Source organism: Conger conger, chromosome 3, assembly GCF_963514075.1.
Source record: "Conger conger chromosome 3, fConCon1.1, whole genome shotgun sequence".
NCBI lineage: Eukaryota > Metazoa > Chordata > Actinopteri > Anguilliformes > Congridae > Conger > Conger conger.
The window spans coordinates 7640694-7663199 of record NC_083762.1 but is presented as its reverse complement, the minus strand read 5'-3'; the positions used below and the strand labels follow the sequence as shown (position 1 = coordinate 7663199).

At 45.2% G+C, this 22506-nt stretch overlaps 1 protein-coding gene across 2 annotated transcripts in view; it reads left to right on the top strand.

The window, feature by feature from the left end:
• The first annotated feature begins 2295 nt into the window (after window positions 1-2295).
• The window catches only part of fgf13a (fibroblast growth factor 13a), a 120450-nt gene continuing 100239 nt past the window's right edge, over window positions 2296-22506 (top strand). For both annotated transcript variants that reach the window (XM_061234595.1, XM_061234593.1), the window contains exons 1-2: window positions 2296-2865; window positions 3159-3337. In XM_061234595.1, coding sequence (XP_061090579.1) covers window positions 3289-3337 — 49 coding nt within the window. In that variant the 5' untranslated portion in view covers window positions 2296-2865; window positions 3159-3288. The remainder of the gene's footprint in view (window positions 2866-3158; window positions 3338-22506) is intronic.

The window sequence follows — 22506 nt, the reverse complement described above, 5'->3', positions numbered from 1 at the left end:
TCGTTATAAGGGGAGACACGTTTGTGAAACTGTTTTTTTTCTTTTCTTTTTTTTTCTGTTTTCTTTATTCATTTATTTCTTTTTTTCAATCTAAACACTTTTCACCTGTGCGAATGCTCCTGTTGCTCTGGAAGGAGGAATGATTAATTGGCAACGGAACCGTATTGACTCCTTTTGGAATTAAATTGTACAGCTCATCCCTATCCGCAATGCTTACGGAGAAGCCGAGTTCCCAAGTGTGTGGAGACAAACGCGATCCTGCAGGCCGATTTTGCTCAGCTTTTGCGGTAGTTGGAAACTGCACATACAAACTGGAAAGGATGGATGATTATACGATGTGATACGAAAGGGAATGAATGTGGAAACATTTGATTGTTTTTAATATATATTATTAGTCCTGTTCCGAAATCCATCGCACTAAAAATTTTCAGTGTTAATCAATAAGACATTTGTGTCAATGCAAGCACATGTAGCCACACATGTAACAAAAGTTAAAACACATTATGCGTCCATCGTTGGAGTACACAAATGAAAGGCAAACATAGCCTATTACTGTAATTGCTGAAATAATAATGGATAAGCTGAAAATGCATCAAATTGTATGGAAATTGATTTTTAAGAAAATGCAGTGTAAAATCTGCTGTACCTGTTGCTAAATGGCTAATGGAGGATGCTTTTCCATTATGTGCGGAACGTTAGTCTCTGTAGGATGCCTTCCCCTTTTCGAAAGTGGAAAGTGAAGGACGAAAAATGTTCTCAGATAAAATCTGGACAATACTTAAAAAAACGATATAACCTCGTTAAATGAATAGCCTACGGCTACTGTGCATATTTGGTTTTGCAATTATGCGATATCCACTTTAATTGATCTTGCTAAGTAGGTCTGAAAAGAATGAACAGTGCTATTTCGATAGTTCCTCAAACTTGCTTATAACGAAATATAGAAAAGTGGATATTGCGGTGCAGCTAATATATATTGATTAGCTCGCAATAATTGTAGTTTATTAAGGAGCAGCCTACTCACTATAAAGTAGCCTAGACTAAACTAGGTCAGTAGGCTACACATGGAAGAGTATGTGTTAAGCAATTGAGCGCAAGGCAGAGTCTTTTCATTCTGTCTCTATCCAATACCATTATGTCTCATAATTGTTTGCACCTAATTCATTCTCCAACAAAGAAGACATCTATAAACGTATCTGAAAGTGTAGCTACACTTTCTGAGGTGCTACTGTATTGGTGAGTAGTTATTGACCATACTTGGATTTCAATCAATACTGACCTATCAGAAACATCGCATTATTTTGGTGGAGTTCCACCCCAGAGTTTGAACGATGATGTTAACGCTGACTGGACAATCAGGGACGTCAGTTCTGGTCTGCATCGGTCTGCTACGTTTTGCTTCGTCCAGGTGAGATATCTTAAATTATTTACTCCGTGCAGTGCAGTGAAATGTGTGAGATTTTGGAATTTCTTCACTTTGAATCATCCTTGTTCCACATTTTTCAGTATTCAACTAAACAGGATTTCGTTTGCAAGTCGTTTGCGGGAAACTGATTCATGAACTAGTTTGACTCTTTTAATATGTTCTGTTTACAATAATGAAGACTCGAACTGTATGTCATACATAGGCCTAAATATAGAATTCGACCTAAAAAGCAATGATTTGGGTAAGAGGGGCATTCCAATGATATTAGGGAAAATAGATTCCTGAATTGAAAATGGAACGGAAATTAATCTGCTGCGCGCAAGAAAGCAGGCACGTTAAGGTCGTTTTTTCCCATGACATGCCCCCCACCCCAATTGACTGTTTCAGTTATAAAACTTATGCGTAGAGATGTTTTCGATGTTCTTTCAAGTCCGCCTAACGAGTTCGCCTAATCATATTACGCGTTGAATGTTGTGTTACTTGCGTCATTCACCAATATGAGCGCAAAGTTCATTTGGATGGGTAATTGCGACCATCACTGACTGGTAATTGATTTGGACCAGAGCTACGTGATCCTATCTCACCTGGCTATGTGCGCAAACTTCTCCAAGCATATGTATTCAGGTTCGATTTTGCGATGTGGTTCAGTGTATCTGCACAGAATTAGAATTTTACAACTAATTCGTCAATCACAGATAAATACGTTCCTTACAGAATTCATACGAGAGAGAGAAAACCGTTGACACGACAAATGGTCTTATTTCAATACGTAAAATGAACATCGACAGTAATCTCGGACACCATACCTTGCATGCAACCCTTTGTCGTCAAGAGTGCACGCTACAACAAAGCAATTTGCCCCTGGACAGCTCTGTTGGGAGTCTTGTGTGACACTTGATTGCAACCTCTGTTTGCCGTTTTCTGTCACGACGGATGGAGGTGGACCCCTTAAATAATTTATTGCACGTTCTTCCGATGCACTACTGTTACTGAACATTCGGCGCTACACGGAGCATCGTTTTCGGCAACGTGCGCGGGCCGAATTGGGAGCCCCTCCACTCTCTGGATCCTGTTGATCTGTGTACATTTTTTTTTCCAATGCATGAGAGGTGGCTGATAATATCTTGCGTGGTAAGAAATACCCATTTCACATCGAAGCCTGGCAGAGCAGGCGAAAGTGCGTGGTATTTTCGATTAGTCCTGTGTAGGTTTGAAGGTGGTTCCTCCGAGTAACTGTAATTGTATTGCCATTTCGTTTGCTCGACTCACGTCGTCTGACTTACGTTTGGAGCCCCCTTTTTTACAAAATTTGTTCATTTCTTCTATTTTATTTCACTTCATAAGAAAGGGTCGTGATTTTATTCGCAAATAGGAATCCATGGTGGATGTGCTTTTCTATCAATGTACATTGACGTAGAAGAAAACGTGGAAGGGATAAGGTAAGGATATTTCCTACTTGGTAAAAAAAAGGGCAACGTACAATTCACAACGGAGCAGTTTAAAACATGCCAACAATGGCGTTTCTAACATTTGTGCAGACGGGTTTTCCAACGGCCAAGCTTTCGCGTACTCTGTTGATTGTTTTGCTGTGCGCGTGCGGGGCTATGCGTGTATGCCTCTATTCTTGAGACTGTTTTTTTACTGTAGCTTACAGTCGCTTTGTCACTTGTTCAAAATTATGTGTATATGTGTGTGGCTTATTTTTTTGTATTTTCTTTATTTTGTCTCGCAGAGCCCTTTTCTCAAAGCCTGACACAGTTGTGCGGAATTTCCCAAGGATTTCATAGGAGGAACAGTTTGCACACTATTCGAGGATTTAGATTCTAGTCTTATTCGGGAATTACACATCCAAACTGGGATCTATGAGCGGAAAAGTGGCGAAGCCTAAAGAGGAAAAGGATGCTGCCAAGGGTAAGAGGCGAACCCCCCGACACCAAGATTTCTGCGCTTAAAGCGACCGCACGCCCATTCATCTCCAGTTCATCTTATTGTTCTTCTTTGCAGCATCTGAACGAATTAGCTAACAGGCAACGACGGGTTACAGTAGTGAAGCGGGATATTGTAATTTAAACACGGTTTGGCGTTACACATACTCTTCTCAAAAAAAAACAAAAAAAAAAAGATGCGGCTGGCTTGAAGACCCGCTTCTCTTTGTTAACCTGAATCATCACATATCACACATTATACATCCATGGGTACTCTCTTTATCCTGTTGGTATTGTGCCGTGTCATACCGCCGCCTCGATTCCATTGACAGAAATAAGCCAAATTCATTCAGGTAAAATGTATGATTGATCCAAAGGTAACAATGAATTCAGTAACAGAAGAGTCAAGCTGCACGTCATGCACTGTGTCTACCCTTACAGTCAGACGAAAGGAGAGCGCTGTCGCTTTAACGTAGTCTAATGGCCGTAGAGCATCGATATCGCTTGCATCCTGTTGAAATTCCCCCTTATCTTGTTTTTTGATCCACTGAATATTCGGAGGTAAGTCTGAACAGTGAGCACTGATCAATACATTCCCGTCACACAAATATTTTACGACGAGTGATGACGTGGACACACACACGGTTTGCCATTTATTTGGGTAACTCCTGTGCGAATTTCCTAGTGCGCAAAAATAGCTTCCACATGTCTGGAATCACCGCGCGAGATGTAAACTGGGTATCCATTGCCATGGAGACAAAGACAGGGTTGCTTAAAGAAACCTTGGCAATTAACTGATGTTCATGTGAATGGCTGAGACGGTAGTTTAGCAATGCGCATGGACTTTTTAAAGCTGATGCAGTTATTAAAACCCAAAAAACAAAAAGAGGAAATGTTGGGTAATTAGTATGCAAAATACATTTTGCATACTAATTGTCTCATTGTTACTGTTAAAATTGGACATATTCTTTAAAAAATATCTAAAAATACAATACCAACATGGTGAAGGTGAAAACTGTCATTGTGTGAAAAATAAATGACTAATGTTGACAAAAATATTCAGAGTTAGCTGCACCAATTTAGAAAATGCATTATTTCCCTTTTTGTTTTGTGCAGTGCTTTAGGAATGACTTTGTTTATAAGTTACACTGACTTGCACCCCGTTCTTTTGGTCATAATTTTGCATGCACCTTTTAAAGAATTTGTGCTTAAGCTGCAGTAAGCTACTTTACTTTTAAGTTGCATTGTCAGTTGTGACATGTGCTTCCAGTCACAACTAACCGCCATCAAAGTTATTTAAGAATAGTTATTTATATCAGTATTATTGTGCAACAGAATACTCTTGAATACATTGTAATGAACTATTTGTTTTATTATACTTTTCCCATATGAACAAATTCTGAAACCTGTAATGCCCTATGCAATTATCTGTGTGAGTCTAGTACAGTCTTTTGTACAGGATGTTTGTTGGCTTGATTGTCAGGTGGCCTATAGTGTAGTGGTTAAGGTACCTGACTGGGACCCGCAAGGTTGGTGGTTTGATCCCCGGTGTGTCCAAAATAAGATCTGCATGGAAGTTGAGCCCTTGAGCAAGGCTCTTAACGCTGCACTGCTTAGTCTAATCAACTGTATGCCACTCTGGATCAGAACGTCTGGCAAATGCCATTAACGTAATGTATGTGGTCTTTTCATCTGTATTTTAAAGATCACATTCTGAAATGCATAACAAAATAGGTGAGATGTTCAGAAACATTTGAACAAAAACATTGTATCATAATTGTATAAAGTACAGCTACAAAGATTATGCTGAGATTGACATATATTTTATGACATGGCTAGGGAAAAAAATGACCTGTAACTAAGGTTAAATGTCTGCATTAGAGAGCCAACAAGATTAATAAATGTCCAATTAAACATTTAAAGACCTCTCTGTGGATTAGAGTAAGTATTATCACAATTTACTGTTAAGTCATTAGGCAGATTCTTTTAGCCAAAGGGACATATTATTCACACGTATTAAATATTCATGTGTGTTTCAAATTCAGTCTAGTTATTTCAGTTTTTTCTGCTGTGCCAGTTACCGTTGATGAGGATACCTGTGTCTTTCCTGCAGGACAGGACGTCTTTTTCTCATTCTTGGGCTCTGGTAACAATTCGATTTTCACACCAGAACACTGTTAGAGCTGGCTGGAGAGCGACCTATGCAGAAAGGAAGGTGTTCATTTCAAGACAAATAATGTTGTGAATCCATTGTGAATCCACAAGCTTTCAGGGGCATTTTGCTGCAATAAGAATGAGTGAACCACGTGTAAAACAGCTGGCGCTGAGTGACCCAGGAGACCGCCGTCTCATTTCTCACTGAGAGCTCCCCTTTTTATCATTTCCCCACACTGGAAAGAATTAAAAGATATTCTTTATTGAACCCCGTGGGGTAATTTGTCCCATCGTAGTCACTTGGGAGCAGTGCACAGCCACTGTGCTGCGCCCAGGGAGCAATGCAGGGTTACGGGCCTTGCTTAAGTGCCCCACAGCCATGCAGATCCTGGCTATACCGGGACTTGAGCCACCGACCTTCCGGGTCGCAGTCACGTACCTCAGCCACTATGCCACAGGCTGCCCTCCAATTAGACCTAATTTGTCACACTGGCTAGGTCGAAATCTCCACGATGCTGAAACTGCATACATTTTCCCCCTGAATACTTCTACCAGGCGCCGAACAGTTCAAACACATGCTCGTTAGAACTAATTAGGCCTGATTATTGATCTGATAAAGTAATTAAGGGTTTAGATGAAACAAAGTATCAGGTCCAGAGTGGACTTCGCCTTCATGAGGAAGTATTTCAAGCGCGAAGCATCATATTGTTCGAGCGTCTGTACAATTTGCCTCTTTCCCCAAGGTGAAATGAACACAGTGAGGTAGCCTGAATGGCATGTGCATTCACAAAGCAAAAAGAAAAAATATCTATTCACATCCTCGGTTTCTTTTAATGGGCCATAATGGACTGCATTTTGCTATAGGATGACAGCCCACTCTGGCAGAAACAGGTGCATCATGTACCAGCAGTGACGTTGGGTAGAAATGCATCCCTTTTGTAAAGTTAGGACCTCATCTCTGTTTGCGGTCTTGTTCCCAAGCGACCCTGGATTATCCAGGCACAGTTGTTTGTCAGGTCATGTCAGTGGTTGTTTCTCATGTTGTGTGTGCTCTGGAGCCACTGTTGTAATGTGTGGTTATCTGCGTTACTGTCACCTTCCTGTCAGCTTTGACCAGTCTGGCCCTTCTCCTCTGACCTCTCTCATGAACAAAGCTTTTTTTGCCCGCAGAACTGCACTGGATGTTTTTTGTTTTTCACACCATTCTCTGCAAACTCTAGAGACTGTTGTGTGTGAAAACCCCAGGAGATCAGCTGTTTCTGAGATACTCAAACCACCCTGTCTGGCACCAACAATCATTCCACGGTCAAAGTCACTAAGATCACATTTCTTTCCCATTCTGACAATTGGTCTGAAAAACAACTGAGCCTCTTGACCATGTCTGCATGCTTTTAAGCATTTAGTTGCTGCCACATGATTGGGTGATTAAATATTTGCATTAACAAGCTGGTCAACGGGTCTAAAGTGGTCAATAAAGTGGTCACTGAGTCTATATTTCTTTGTACATTTGCAATAATATACCGGATTTTTTATTTTATTTTACAGGGCAATATATTACATTCCACATCATTCATAATGTCATCCGGTGCCTTGTGTTTCTCCACTTTACTCCACAAACGAGGCCCTCACCAGACGAATTGGCCCTCGTTCCCCTCAGCCGATGTGGAGTGAGGGTTCTGGCACACAACAATGCCCCAGCTGGGTGCTGCACATTGTGTGCTAATGGAGAATGTGAATTTCCGTTTTTTCCTCTAAATCGCTTTCGGAACATGAGATGATGGGCACTTTATGACCTCATTACAATTATTATGAGTATTGCAGTGCTAAAAACACAGACTATAAGAGGACGTAGCAAATGATTTTTGACAAGTCTGACGATTCAGAGTAAGAGCTACTGTGTTTTCCGAGTAAGGTGATCTTGCCTTCGATTCCTGCATGTTGTGGAACGGGGGTAACAGAAGGCAGAAGTCTGGCATGTCCATGGGCAGATTAATTCAGCCCGAGGCCACAGAAGTGTTGGATCGGTAGCCGTCCAGATCGTAGTTTAAAGCGGTTTCATTAATCACAAAGAAATTGGGCTCTTTCCCCTGCAGAGACACAGTGCAGTGACACCTGCTGTAAAATGCAACCCGCTGTATAATTAATCACCTTTGATCTAGTGTCATCGACTCTAAAAGTTCTCTCCAGTTTCACCTGGGGTTGGTTTCCGTTGTACAAAGGGAAATGCCCTTAAGCCTCTGGAAACTGTTTTTAATCTTCTAATGCAGCCATTTTGAAACTCTGAGCCTCCAGAGCCCGACCCCCTACCCCCACACCCCCCCCCCCTCCCCGTATTCAGGTTTTTAATCCATATTCCAGTTATAATCGCCGCACATGAATTTTAATGACCTGTTAATTGTTCTTAATTAGACACTCTCAGTGCCTGTTGAAGAATGATGTACCCTCTTTAGGCCACAGTTTGTCAGGAGTAGCTATGCTTACTAGGAAGGATGACTTCTGTCTTCACATCCCTGGATTGCTGTGCCTGTATTTATTGGCAATGGGCTTTATTTCTGATGCTTCGAACACATACTTTCAGCAGGAAGTAAGACTGCATCCCGGGAGTGCGGCTGTGTTCAAAAGTTTCCCCGTAAACCCTCAATCCCTCGATATGGGAGCTGGAACTGCCGAGCATTAAAATAAGTTGCAACAGCGATGTCCTTCAAATCAACCTTCAAACTTAGCACTGGCCTTTTCATCAAGCCCTTAGGGGGTATCACCATCGAGCGGAAGCCACTGCAAGCATCTTGCAAACTACGAAGATCCAGGAGCAGCCAGCCTCCTTCATAGTAAACAGCTTATTAACAGGCGTGTCCACAGACCTCTGTTTAAACCAAAAAGACAAAAAGAAATACGAACTGTCATGGTCCCCACAAATATGAATGGAAAGAGGCACCTCGCTCAATAGCAGATCAATACCTGTTGATATTTAGGTCCGAGAAACATCTTAGGAATGTAAATAGGACCAAAGCTGGGTAACTTCTAGAATATCTGAGCGTCCATTTTCTACTCCTGAGATGCTTGTTAAATACAGGCCCTGGTAAACTTCCTGCTGCCACTTCCTGTAATGTGCTATATGAGAAACGGTGACAGATGAAGTCAGTGGGGATCCTCGATGGTGAAACTGTAGAAATCTGGCCACTGAGTGTAAACTGTATATGGAAACTTAAGAGGTCAAAGACCGATCTAATCTGACTTTGAGAAGGTTTGCTGTCGAGGAATAGGAAACGTAAAACAAAATCGGGAACATAAAACAAATTATGGCAGGATATGTCAAAATAATTAACCTGTGTCTGTTTAGTTCTGAAGGTGAAACTAGGCAGCTCTGGCACCCCAGGGAACTTGCTGTGCAACAGAGAAATGCCAGTCTGCATTGTGTGGCCCTGTGCCGAAATGTGGAGGAATGGTCAAAGCCTGTCTCTTCTCCGCTCTGTACCGCAGTGTCAGAGTGTCTCCATTACTCATATTTACATCGTGGCCTCATATGCTGTATGAAAAAAAAAAAAGTTAATTCATTAATCTTAATGTCTACATGTTATATGTGCACCTGCTACCAAGTACACTTCCATTTGTGTAACAGGTGAGATTAGCTTGTTTGATCTTTACCCTCAAAATTCCTCTCTCAGAATATAGGTACACATTACCTCATGAAGGCGGCAGGTGTTCCTTTGGAAAGACTGTCATCTCATCTGGCTGAAAGGGCTCTTCTCTCGGCCTGTTAATTCCTAAAATACCTGTGTGTGTGCTGTGAGGGGCGCTGCAGTAATCCTAAGAGCTGTGTGCGTTTTTGTAGGTTTTTGTTGCGTAAGCCGTCCTCTTTGGGTCCACGGCGAATACATTGTGGCGATGATTGGAATCGGCGCCGTCATGGTGCTAATCACACAGTGTTACAGTGGATTAGTCCCATTCACTGTCGATGGGCCCTTCGGCCATTTTGGCTCCCTGGGCTCAATCATCATCACATTGGCGCCGGTCCCTCCCTCGGCTGCTATTGTGACGTAGCATTTTCCCTCCGTCCTGACCCCCCCCTAACGTTAAATATAGAATAAAGACAACTGAGGCCTGGCTATTACTACAGTGCCATTTTCTTAAAGTGGAGAGGATTGTCCTCCTGGCTGTGACCTGGAGTGTTGTAGTGGCTGTTCACACATTGACTGTGGGCCAGTTTCACAGACGCAGATCAAATTTAGTCCAGGACTAAATTGAGTTTGGAGTGTGGAGAATCTCCAGTCAAAATTCAATTTAGCCAATGACTAGGCTTAATCTATGTCTGTGAAACCACAGCCCTGGGTTGATTCTTCAACCCCCTCCCCCCTTCCCAGGCCAGTTTCCTGTCCTCAAGGTAGGGTTGGACGTTCCGGATAGATCTTTACATGTCAGAGTGGGAGTGTCTGCAGGGGCAGAAGCGCACTGATTGGTTGAAATGGCTCTGTACCTTCTGCATTCGTGTGTACCGTTATACCCCCCCACCCCCACCCCCCAGGGAGAGCAAGCCATTAAAGCCATTCATCCATTAGAGTGTCACTACACAGAGTCCATTTTGGAACTGAGACAGGTAGGCTATACCCATAATCTTAACTGAGTTATGGATTTTTATTGGTCATGCCATCTATATTTCAGTCTCTACGATGGTTACTTATTTTCCCGAGTCCTTCATTACACTAATGGCAAATACCAGGGGGCCTCTAAATTCAGTGTAGGTGAAGGATTATTATCCCCCCTCCTGATTTACCCCGCCCCCCCCTTCTGATACCCCTATCCCTGTCTAACCCCCCCCCCCCCCCAGAAAAAAAAAAAAAAAAAAAATTGCACTTATCATGACGACTATATGTTTAGAACAGCAGTCCAGGTGTATTTTTCTAGTTCTGGATGTGATGCTTTGACTTGTGGTAGAACCTATGCACTTGTAAGTCGCTTTGGATTAAAAGCGTCTGCCAAATGACTAAAATGTAAATGTAAATGTAAATTTCCTATTTGAGGATTTTGGAGCACTGACGGGATGAAATCATTCTCGAGTTAGAAATGAAATATCTAAAGATCTCCTGTAGTTTCCTTCATTTGTGAGGAACTGCATTCTGGGTACTGTTGTCATTGAAGTATTAACACCGTGTATGCTTGACCTGGAATACATTTGTCACTTTGGCCATTTACACTCAGTGAGCACTTTATTAGGTCATTATTAGACTTATTTTTTAGACTATTAAATCCTCTGCTGCTGCAGCCTATCCACTTAGAGGTTTGACGCGTTGTGTGTTCAGAGATGCTCTTCTGCATACCACTGTTGTAATGTGTGCTTATTTACGTTACTGTCATCTTCCTGTCAGCTTCTGGCCCTTCTCCTCTGACCTCTCTCATTAATAATGCGTTTCTGCCCCCAGAACTGCTGCTCACTGGATGTTTTTTTGTTTTTCACACCATTCTCTGCAAACTCTAGAGACTGTTGTGCGTGTAAATCCCAGGTGATCAGCAGTCTCTGAGACACTCAAACCACCTTGTCTGGCACTAACAATCATTTCACGGTCAAACTCACCTAGATCAAACAGCTGAACCTCTTGACCACATCTGCATGCTTTTATGAATTTAGTTGCTGCCACCTGATTGGCTAAATATATGCATTAACATGCTGGTGTACAGGTCAATGTAATAAAGTGATCACTGAGTGTAAATCTATTGTGATGTTTCCTGCTCTGCCAGTTTAAGGAACCTAGAGCAATCAGGCCTCGCTCCCGGGAACTCTAAAACTCTTCTTGAAGCCCCAGTGCTATGGGTTGCCAAACAGCCCATATGACAAGTGTATGTGGCGTACTTGACCAGTCGTGAGAACCAACATATTTACTGAGATGGGATGCAACACTGTTACAGCGAGAATTATTTTATTTTAACATTTCAGTAACAAATTATGTTTTACTTCAGTTTGATATCAATTTCATCAATAGCACACTGACAGCACAGAAAAGACAAAAATAACACAAACTATTTTTAAAGCAGCAAAACCATGTTTATTTTTTAAATTAATATGTACTCACCCTACCTGCCCTGAAATCTAAGCAAAAACACGTGGGTGTCCTTGGAGTTAAGTATGTACCTAGTAAGATCATAAAGTATCTGTTTCTTTTCACAACGATATAATGGTATGTTAAGGGTGATTTCAAAGTAAAGACTGCAGGCGAATATCCTCTGCTGTGCCCACCTGTCGGTGTAAAATGTTAATTTACTGCATCCTGTTTCCTGCTACACGTGGCTTATTTTGGGTCGCAGCCCAGCGCAGAACCTATTTATGACAGGTGTTGGTTGGTTGCCTGCCAACCGAGCAATTTGTAGCTTAAGCTCCAGTGAATTGCGTCCACAGTGGCAGACAATGGTGGCTGTCAGAATTTCACAGAGAAAAAGCTTGCTTAAAGCAACCATATCTGATCTGCTTATAAAGACTTTATGGGCCAGAAAAAGAGGAAGCTTGGAGCAGGAGTAAAAAGACACGGGCGGACAAAATGACCGATACGATGCTTTATCATTGGCCAAGAATAATCCATGCAAACGAAAAGGTGGCTGAATTTAAAAGGCGAGGGAAGGAGAGGCTTGTGTACTTCTACACCTGCGAGAGGGGTCGTGTGTAGAACAGAGCACCCTGTGGTAAAAGAGAGTGACTGTACCACACAGTGGGAGCGCGGGGCTGTGGTTCACCTTTAACGAACACTGCGTGTATGGGCTACTGCTTGTGGTTGCTTCCAAAGCAATTTGCAATTTGTTTGTTTGATGTCCGTCTGTTGCAGCGGAAATAAAACCAAAAAATGGCACTTGTTCTCTAAATGTTCCTCAGCAGAAAATAATGCAGCGTAAGTGTTTACCTGTTCAGAGAGCTGTCGGGAGGGCGTTGAGCTATGAGGACCGCAGTTTTGCCTTCATTTTGCGTTCGTTTACTCTATTTCCTCAAGATCATTTGTTTTCTCCAACAGGCCCTGCCTCTTGTGCATTTCTCCTAAAACAAGAGAAAAAAAAATACTGTATTTCTTACAAGGGTTGTGTACCGGTATATTCCTACACAGCAAAATGTTCAGTGTTATGTGCACTCTTGCAGACTACATATGGTCCCTATCGGGTTCATGCATACTCATATCAGAGTTGAGTCAACATTTACTGTTGATTCAACTGTGATATGTGCCTTCTGTATGTACATTTTAATGCATTTTAATTGATATTTGGCTGATTTTTGGTATGGTGCTTTATGGTAGGTGTGCCGTTGCTAGGTCTCCATGGTTTCCAGCTGGAGGGAGGGGTTTTCTGACACAAGAGATCCCGTTGCTCACATAGGTTGCAAGCAGGTCTTCATGTGTACGGAAACTTCAGCCATGGGAGATGTGGAAAATGCACTTTCGATAATTGCACATCCCACAGGATGGGGGTATAAGGCTATGTAATGCCATTTAATTTGGGACACTGAAGCCACTAAGAGGCAATGCAGTGTGTTTATAAATAGGCAGTGGGGCTGTTCTAGATTCTTAGTCTAATACCCCCTCCCCCCTCTCCCCCGTCCTGGGATGTAAACAGTGTAAACAAGAAATTGTGCTGAATTTCAGGGTCTTACCCCTGACCAGTGAGGTGAACATTTTCCACTCCATCAGGAAAATTACCCCCTGCTCCCCCCCCCCCCCACCCCCCCACCCCCCCACCCCCCCACCCCCCTCCATCAGCCACTTGTCCTAATCAGAGAGGGGGGAGGGGAATGTTGCGGCAGCTGAAAATGGCCAAAGACGACCCGCTTGGAGCTGAAGACCCTCGATTGGTTTTTCCCAAGCTCGACACTGCTCCCTTTCCCCACCCATCTCCACCCCCCAATGCAGCAAGTCAGCACAACATTACTGCACACCTTCTTCTTTTTGTTTGTTTGGAGTGCTTGTGAGCAGCCTACGTTGTGATGGCGTGTACCTTCAGTGATGCATACTGGAGATGAGCAGTGCCTGCCCTGGTCAGAGTCTAGCTCTTACCTCTGAGTCTGCATACAGTCCATCTGCAGCAGTGGTCTCCAACCCTGGTTAATCAATTAGAACTGTTGGTTACACCGATAACTCACCTCACCTGGTTACCTGGGTCTCACACGGTGCTGATTTTAAGGTGAAAACAAAAAGCAGCAGACCCTGTAGCTCTTTAAGCCCGGGCTGTTTCGAAGTGTCCCTGAACAAGACACCTAACCCCCAAATGCTCCTGATGAGCTGGTCGGGGCTTTGCATGGCAGCCAATCGCCGTCGGTGTGTGAGTGTGTGTATGAATGGGTGAATGGAGAAGCATCAATTGTACAGCGCTTTGGATAAAGGCGCTATATAAATGCCTGCCATTTTGCCATTTCTTTAGCAGTGAATGTGAAATAAACAGAAATAGCTTGACAGTGGTTGACAGCATGTACTAGTCCTAAGAATCATTTTCCAGTGGTTAAAGAATTAGCCGTTTTTTTACCTTTTATTATTTTTTATTGCTGCCATTAATTACTCACAGAGATTGCCTCTGTATGTTCTGCACTGAGTGTGCTACAATGCATGTAGAACAATGCAACTGATGTTCACATCACTGACACAAAATGGCTGCCTCACTGACCTTCAGGTGTAAATGGTCCATCACGTTCTGGTACATTTCTTATGAGCTGACAAGCAAACTGCAAGCTTTGAACATGGCAAGGCCCTCCAGCCTAAGGCACGCAAGAAGAAAATTACATTACATTACATTACATTAATGGCATTTTGGCAGACGCCCTTATCCAGAGCGACGTACAGTTGATTAGACTAAGCAGGAGACAGTCCTCCCCTGGAGCAATGCAGGGTTAAGGGCCTTGCTCAAGGGCCCAACAGCTGTGCGGATCATATTGTAGCTACAGTGGGATTAGAACCACTGACCTTGCGCTGTCCCAGTCATTTGGGCCGCCCAGCGGCTGTTGCCCTGTAAGGTCATCAGGTCTTTGTGAAGAAGTGACAGTCCCATAATAGGAGCTTTCAATCTTTAGCTTCCTCATTGTGTATTCTACACAAATATAGCACAGACAGTGTGTACTCTCCCAGCACAGGTAACACTATGTTCAGCCTTGGCTGCCTGGCCTGCTTGGAAACAGTTGCTACCCGAGGCAATGGCTCCCGTTCTGCAAGCAAAAGAAAAATAAAATGAGAAGAATATCAATGAATATTAGTCGATATATGCAGTCATTTGTATGCATTATTTGTTGAATGAATAAACTACAGTAATGGATTCCTTTTTTATATTATATTCTAAAGGCAGGTTTTTCGCTGAAACCCTGGTTTAGTTTGCAAAGAATTGGGCATTTTGCACAGTTCTCCCAGTGTCCTGTTTCGCTAAATTGACAGAAAAGCTAGAAGTCTTCTCTGAATGCAGAATCTGCACTTCCTGGTAGTTATAAGAAGTGTACAGAAGTCTTCTCTGAATGCAGAATCTGCACTTCCTGGTAGTTATAAGAAGTGTACAGAAGTCTTCACTGAATGCAGAATCTGCACTTCCTGGTAGTTATAAGAAGTGTACTGAAGTCTTCACTGAATGCAGAATCTGCACTTCCTGGTAGTTATAAGAAGTGTACTGAAGTCTTCACTGAATGCAGAATCTGCACTTCCTGGTAGTTATAAGAAGTGTACTGAAGTCTTCACTGTGAGGACACCTTGGATTTAAAAAGGTGGGAAATAGTCTAAAAGTAGCACGTATCATTCCTCCTGGTCCCCACAGCCTTTCACAAAGTCTGAAGCAGCGAGCATCACTGTGTGTGTGATGTGTGGATGTGTGTGTCTGTGTGTGTGGATGAGTGTGTGTGTGTGTGTGTGCGGCTGTGTGTGTGTGTGTGGAGATAGAGCACACTCAGGAGTTCAGATCATAAATGTGACTCAGTCGCAGAAACCAACCAGAACTAAATAAAGAAACTGGTCAGTCAAAAAATGCTTGCGAGGGATGTCTGAGTCTCAGGTTATTCACCCAGTGGGAACAGAAAGAAAGTTTGTTCTTTGTTTAGGGGCAAACAATAGGAACACGAGAGTTGTAAATAAACTTAACTGGAGAGAGAGAAAACAGAGTCTGCTCTGCAGAAGGCCGGTGTAAACTCTGCGTGAGCGGGGAAGGACAGCGCTCGACTACGGAGCGGTGATACGGATGACCGCTGTGCCGAGGCGTGGTGCACTAATCGTGCCTCTGCTCGCACACAAACCCAGCCCTGCTGTGACTTTCATTTGTCCGCTATCGAACCCCGCCGCTATCAAACCCCGCCGCTATCAAACCCCGCCGCCTCAATCAGTCACCAAGGCAGGCCTTTGGCTGTAGACTGAAAATTAGTCCCGTCTGTCAAATGTCTTTTTTTAAATTTTTTATAACGGGTAAAGCAGGGAAAGTCATTTCTGTTTCAGGAGTGCGTCCGTACGCTCTGAAACCTCTTTGTAAGGGTTCTGTTTCCTGGAGAGAGTTATATTCAAATGCTCGCCCACCCCGTTTTCCATTCCAGCGAAAGAGAGCATCTTTTGCATCGAAAGTTGCATCTAACGGCTTGGAAAAATATTGCAGAAGTTAAATGCAATGTCAGAGAAATTCTGGAAAAAATGTGAACCTGTGTCTGCTCTATATTATATTGTTCTCCTGGGGTGTTACAAAATAGAACATTCACCTTCACCAAATAATGGTGTCAGTTTCCCACCCTGAGCAGAAAAGCTGTCGCTTCTTTTCAACAGTATGTGTGTGTTTGCTCACGTTATTCTCTACTCATCCTCTATCTAATATAATAAATATGAATTTATTTGAATCTGAAATTATTTACGTCTATTGACGTTTACTTGGCATGTATCTTTCTCATTTAATGGGATAAGAACTTTGGACTTTGGTTCTTTTTTATGATTCAGCATCAGGAGGAAAGCCTTCCTCGTGTTTTGCCCTGAGCGGTGTGCTAGATTAATGGAGTCAGTGGTGCTGTAGTCGGTGTACACAGACTCTAAAGTCTTTGCTGACAGACACCCGTTTGTGACCCTGAGCGGTGTGCTAGATTAATGGAGTCAGTGGTGCTGTAGTCGGTGTACACAGACTCTAATGTCTCAGCTGACAGACACCCGTTTGTGACCCCCTGTGGTGTAATATGTGTCACTGTCTGTAGGATTAGGTGACCTTTGACCTTCCGTGCTTACTGTTGACACCTCCTCAGTAGAGTTTCTTGTGTCTCACAAAACTGAAGCAGGTAAACACCACTGAGCTGTCCGGCACTGGACAGCTGAGGGTGTTGACTGTTTGATAATAATTCTTTACATGTTGTCTCTCATCCCCCTTCCTGGGTGCAAGCCAGACCTGGGGGCGAATGCTTTGGATTCAAATACTTTTCTCTGCTGTACTGGGCTTGTCTGGTGTATTGGAACTCTCAAAAAAAGGCAAAGGTCACTTTCTGGTCAAATGTTGGCTCAATTACACCAGGCAAATCAGTCAAGCAAAGAAAAAAGTATTTGAATTCAAAACAATTATTTATTGAACCCGGGTCTGGACATCCAGCTGTCATATGCAGCACCTTTAAAGAATTTCCTTCAATGGACCTGGGGGGGAGATAATATTAGTTCATTCATTCATTATCTTAACCCGCTTATCCTGAACAGGGTCGCAGGGGGGCTGGAGCCTATCCCAGCATACATTGGGCGAAAGGCAGGAATACACCCTGGACAGGTCGCCAGTCCATCGCAGGGCGCGCACACCATTCACTCACACACATACCTACGGGCAATTTAGACTCTCCAATCAGCCTAACCTGCATATCTTTGCAACTGTGGGAGGAAACCCACGCAGACACGGGGAGAACATGCAAACTCCACACAGAGAGGCCCCGGCCGACAGGGATTCAAACCCAGGACCTCCTTGCTGTGAGGCGGCAGTGCTACCCACTGCACCATCCGTGCCGCTGGAGATAATATTCTTACCTTATTATTAATTCCTTGTGCAGTAAGTCGGTGACTTCTCTTTACCTTCTGGGTGAAGCTCACCTGCCTGGTGAAAGTTAATTGGAGTCAAAGACTAGGCAGTCTGATCGTGCTGCGGATGTAAAGCTCAGAGCTCAAAGTGAGTCGGCCTTGTGCTGTAACTGATGTTATTCGTTTGAAAAAAATGTCAGAAGAACCGTGCGAGATATTTCTGGAAAATAACGACGGCATAGTAATTTACACACATTTAATGAGTTATGAAGTGAAAGCCACTGAAATAATGCTTGCTTATTTTGGAGTCTGTTTGGCGGTAATGTTTACGAAGCAAAACCTTGTGTTCTGAACTTTGAGACATAATTAAATGTATTTTCCATTTATGTTTGGCACTCACTAATTAGTCATTGAAAGATATAACAGAAATCTGCATGTCAAATTACAGTAGATGATGCGCAGTTATTGTGTACTGCAGGTTGTATGAGGCTGTAATGCAAAGATGCCATTGGCTTTGTGTTACTTCCAGGCAGCTGATTGGTTGAGCAGGCTGGGACAACCAGGGTGAACATTACTTAGCTCAGACACTTAAAGAACATTGTGTGGCTTCGAGCTTCGTGACCTCAAAAACAAAATAACTTCTTTCGGTTTTTCCCTGTTTCTCTACTTCCGCTCAGCAGACACAGGGGACTCTGCATTCTTCAGTTATTTGATAGTAGCTGGCTGTTTTCTTCCAACTCAATTCAATTCTATTTTATTTGTAAACTGCATTTTACAGAGATGCCGTCACAAAGACGCTTCACAGTGAGAATACAAAAGAGAAATTTGGTATAAAAAAAAAAACCAGGCCTGAACTCCCAAAAAAATCCCCTGTGGGAAGAAAAACACTCAAACAGTGGTGATAAAACCTCCCCAATGGGAAGAAATGTTGAACGGAATTGATCCTCTGTTGCCTGGCCCGGTGTAGTAGTTAATCTGGAATGAATGGGTACGGAAATGTAAAAAGGGATCTGGCAGCGCTAATGATAAAACAGGTTGGGCAGATTGCAGTCAGAGGTAGTTACATTAGCCGGTGAAACGGTCAGTCCGAGCGCAGAGATGTATGGTAATGCGGTTCGGAGGGGCGCAGTGACGTCTCTCGGCCTTGGTGTAAGGCCTGAGCCAGGAGAGAGAGCAGCCTGGAGCGGTCTGCAGAATCAGAGCAGGGGGAAGGGGCACAGGCCCCTCAGATGTGTTGCCGGAGATGTGTGTGTGCGTTTATTCCACCTGAATGAATGTGTCTGTCTGCTGTGGCTCACTTCTGTTGAGTGCAGTAGTTCTGAGGTTTTGCTTTGTCTTCAAATTTGAGTTATGTAAACTGATATGATCAATCATACCCTCCCTCTCTCTCACTGTGTGTCCACACGTGTGTTTGCGCATGCATTTGCAGTATGTGTACATATGTGTGTGTGTGTATATGTGTGTGTGTGTTTATATGTGTGTGTGTGTTTGTGTACATGTGTGTGTATGTGTGTGTACATGTGTGTGTGTGTTTGTGTGTGTGTGTGTGTGTGTGTAGAAGGTGGAGAGCAGGCACACACAAGCACAGAGGCGCAGGCCTCACTGATGGCCCTACAGAGGAGCATGTACTCAGTCTGCTGTGTGAGGGACGTGTCACTGATGGCCCTACAGAGGAGCATGTACTCAGTCTGCTGTGTGAGACGTGTCCCTGATGGCCCTACAGAGGAGCATGTACTCAGTCTGCTGTGTGAGACGTGTCCCTGATGGCCCTACAGAGGAGCATGTACTCAGTCTGCTGTGTGAGGGACGTGTCCCTGATGGTCCTACAGAGGAGCATGTACTCAGTCTGCTGTGTGAGGGACGTGTCCCTGATGGCCCTACAGAGGAGCATGTACTCAGTCTGCTGTGTGAGGGACGTGTCACTGATGGCCCTACAGAGGAGCATGTACTCAGTCTGCTGTGTGAGACGTGTCCCTGATGGCCCTACAGAGGAGCATGTACTCAGTCTGCTGTGTGAGAGACGTGTCCCTGATGGCCCTACAGAGGAGCATGTACTCAGTCTGCTGTGTGAGACGTGTCCCTGATGGCCCTACAGAGGAGCATGTACTCAGTCTGCTGTGTGAGACGTGTCCCTGATGGCCCTACAGAGGAGCATGTACTCAGTCTGCTGTGTGAGACGTGTCCCTGATGGCCCTACAGAGGAGCATGTACTCAGTCTGCTGTGTGAGGGACGTGTGCCAGCAGCGCTGAACGCGCACTAAAGAGGGGGAGAGGGACGGATAGTTATAGAGCGATAGAAACGCGGGGGGAAAGGAGGAGTGCGGTGCCAGTGTGAGCGGAGAGCGTGCGGCGCGTGGGACCGCGGTGCTTCCACACGTGTCAGAGGATCAGGACACGACTCACGCGTATGCCCGCGCGTTCCACACAGCCCGGCCAGCTTCACGCCCACTCCCGGGGCCCCACGGGCGGGGGGAGAGGTGTGAAGACACGCATACGTAATTCAGGACCGGTGGGCGTTTTGTGAGGGGGATGCCTGGTGCTCACGGAGAGAGGGGGGGGGGGGCGTGTCGGGGTTCCTGGGCCAGGCTATGGACCCAAAAATCTGGAGTCACAACACAGTGTAGCTTCAGTATAGCATAGCTTAGCTAAGATATGTTGTTGATGATTTCTCTCCTTGAACCAGTCATCGTGGCTTTGCTGTGGAAGACTCAGGCCTTTTGATTTGGTCAAACGAGTACACTGATCGACATTTTGCCAGGGGTCCCCAATTGTATATGAGAAGTACCAGTGTATGGTTGCAGACTTTTTTTGTTGGTAAACTCTCAAACATTGAACTCAACGAACTAAAGGTGCGATTTGAGACCGCAATTAGTTAATTTGTTTAATTAGGTTTTTTAGTGCTGGAATAACAATAACTGTGCTGCAGCATGGCTCCTTCTCAGATCATGTTTGGAAGCTCACTTTTTGTGGAGATGGCCGCTCTCCTGCCTGTCTCTCCTGCCCGTCTCTCCCGTCCGTCTCTCCCGTCATCAGTGACGTTTACTGAAGCTGACAGGTCTGTGACCTGAGAGAGGGGGAGCCGTGTGTGAGACCCCTCTGTCCGAACGCTGCTGACTGCACTGATATCTGTGTCTCTCCAGACCTGGCTGCCCGTGGAGTCCCGTAGCCACTTTTCTTCTGCTTTTGCTTCTTTGACCTTTGACCTTTGCCTCTTTTTACATCAGAAGGTAATGCTCGACCTACCGCTCCCTTCCATTACCAGGGAGGAGAGTCCGCTGAGGAAATGACATCCCTCAGTGTTGAAGAGCACTGTGAGTGAGGACGTTAAGGGCACGGAAGCTGAACACATCCTGCGGGGCGATTCTGGAGTACCGTTTTCAGCTTTTTTCCTGCGGAACACGTACAGTGTGGCGGCCTCCGCTCTGCGCTCGGAGGGTAGGATGTCAATCGGACGCGGTGACACGGGAACAGATCTGCCAATTAGCGCCTCGCAGTCACAACATCCACAGCGCGGCGTCTTCACGCTCCGTAACTTCGCTCCGATGTGTGGCTTTTCTGCCTCACGCGCGCACGGGGGAACTCTCTGAAAGGAGCCTCGATTAGACTCCGGTCTCCGTTTTGACTCGTGTGTAGGTTTTATGCGTCTCTTGTGCCGGAACGTTGAATGTTAAAATTGCGACGGCCCGGGTCGAGACCGAGGCTCTCCGCATGGGGTCGGGAGTTAATGGCCTTTCATCCCCCGCGCAGACGCAGCGGCAGAAAGGAATACTGGTTAATGCGGGGGCTTTGTAATGGCTCTTTGCTCTCTCTCTCTCAGGTGGGGGGCTCCACCATACCCCCTGCACCCCCCCGGCCCCCCCATGGTGCGCTCCCTGCTGCCCCCTGCTGGGGCTCATCATTATTACATGGGCACAGCCGCCCCCGCGCTTTAACCCATCAGCTCCTCGTTCAGGCCTCGTCAGACGTGACAAGATGTCCGCCCACGTTGAAGAACGTGGATTGAGACGTTGCGGCTCCTTTGAACGGTTTCAGAGAGACGACTGTCCCGGTGTTTGTGATGGATGTTTTTTCTCTGGATTAAGCGGTGAGAAATGAAAGCTGATTTAACATGCCGTACGTGACAGATCCTGGCAGGAGTGACTTTGAATCCTGTGAATGCGCAGTAAATCCGCATTGAGCTGCTGTTTATTCTGTCCCTTTTGGGATCCACTACTCTACGCTGCATCAGACAGCTCTCATTGTGGCCAAGGGAGGCATTCAGGGGGCAGAAATGCTGGAGAAAAAAAAAAAACACAAAACAGAACAGGAAAAAGCTTTTTGCACTGTAAATGTCTCTGAAGTAGCAAAATGGTTGTGACCAAGCTCTTTACTGTGACAGGAGAAATGGTAAATGGGAGCAATATTTCATATGATGTATAATTTTTTGAGTGCACTGCATTGCGCGGCGGCCAGTGCTGGAGCCGCGGCGTGGCGTGCGGTGATGTCATGGTTGCGGAGAGCAGAACCGTCAGAACCGGGCCCCGGTGCCTCTCTCAGCGCCGGGGGCAGATGGCCGCTCCGCTTGCGTCCGGGCTCCTGCCGCTTCGGCTTCGGCCTCGGCTCCAGCTCGTCATCCTGCCTCGGCTGCGGGAGCCGAAAAACGACACAACCTGTTTGTCTGTTTCTCCCTTCCTCCCTCTGCCCCCTGCCTCACCCCTCTCTCTCCGCGCTCCCTGCGTTCTGCGCTGTGCTCATCGGGCGGCGGTGCTGCGCCTGACCCACATAGCTCTCTCTGTGCAGAGGCGCTAATCGTGCCGGCATTGCTGTCCCACCGTTGCTGTCCCACCGTTGCTGTCCCACCGTTGCTGTCCCGACGTTGCTGTCCCACCGTTGCTGTCCCGACGTTGCTCTCCCGACGTTGCTCTCCCGACGTTGCTGTTCCGACGTTGCTGTCCCACCGTTGCTGTCCCGACGTTGCTGTCCCACCGTTGCTGTCCCACCGTTGCTGTCCCACCGTTGCTGTCCCGACGTTGCTGTCCCACCGTTGCTGTCTCACCGTTGCTGTCCCGAC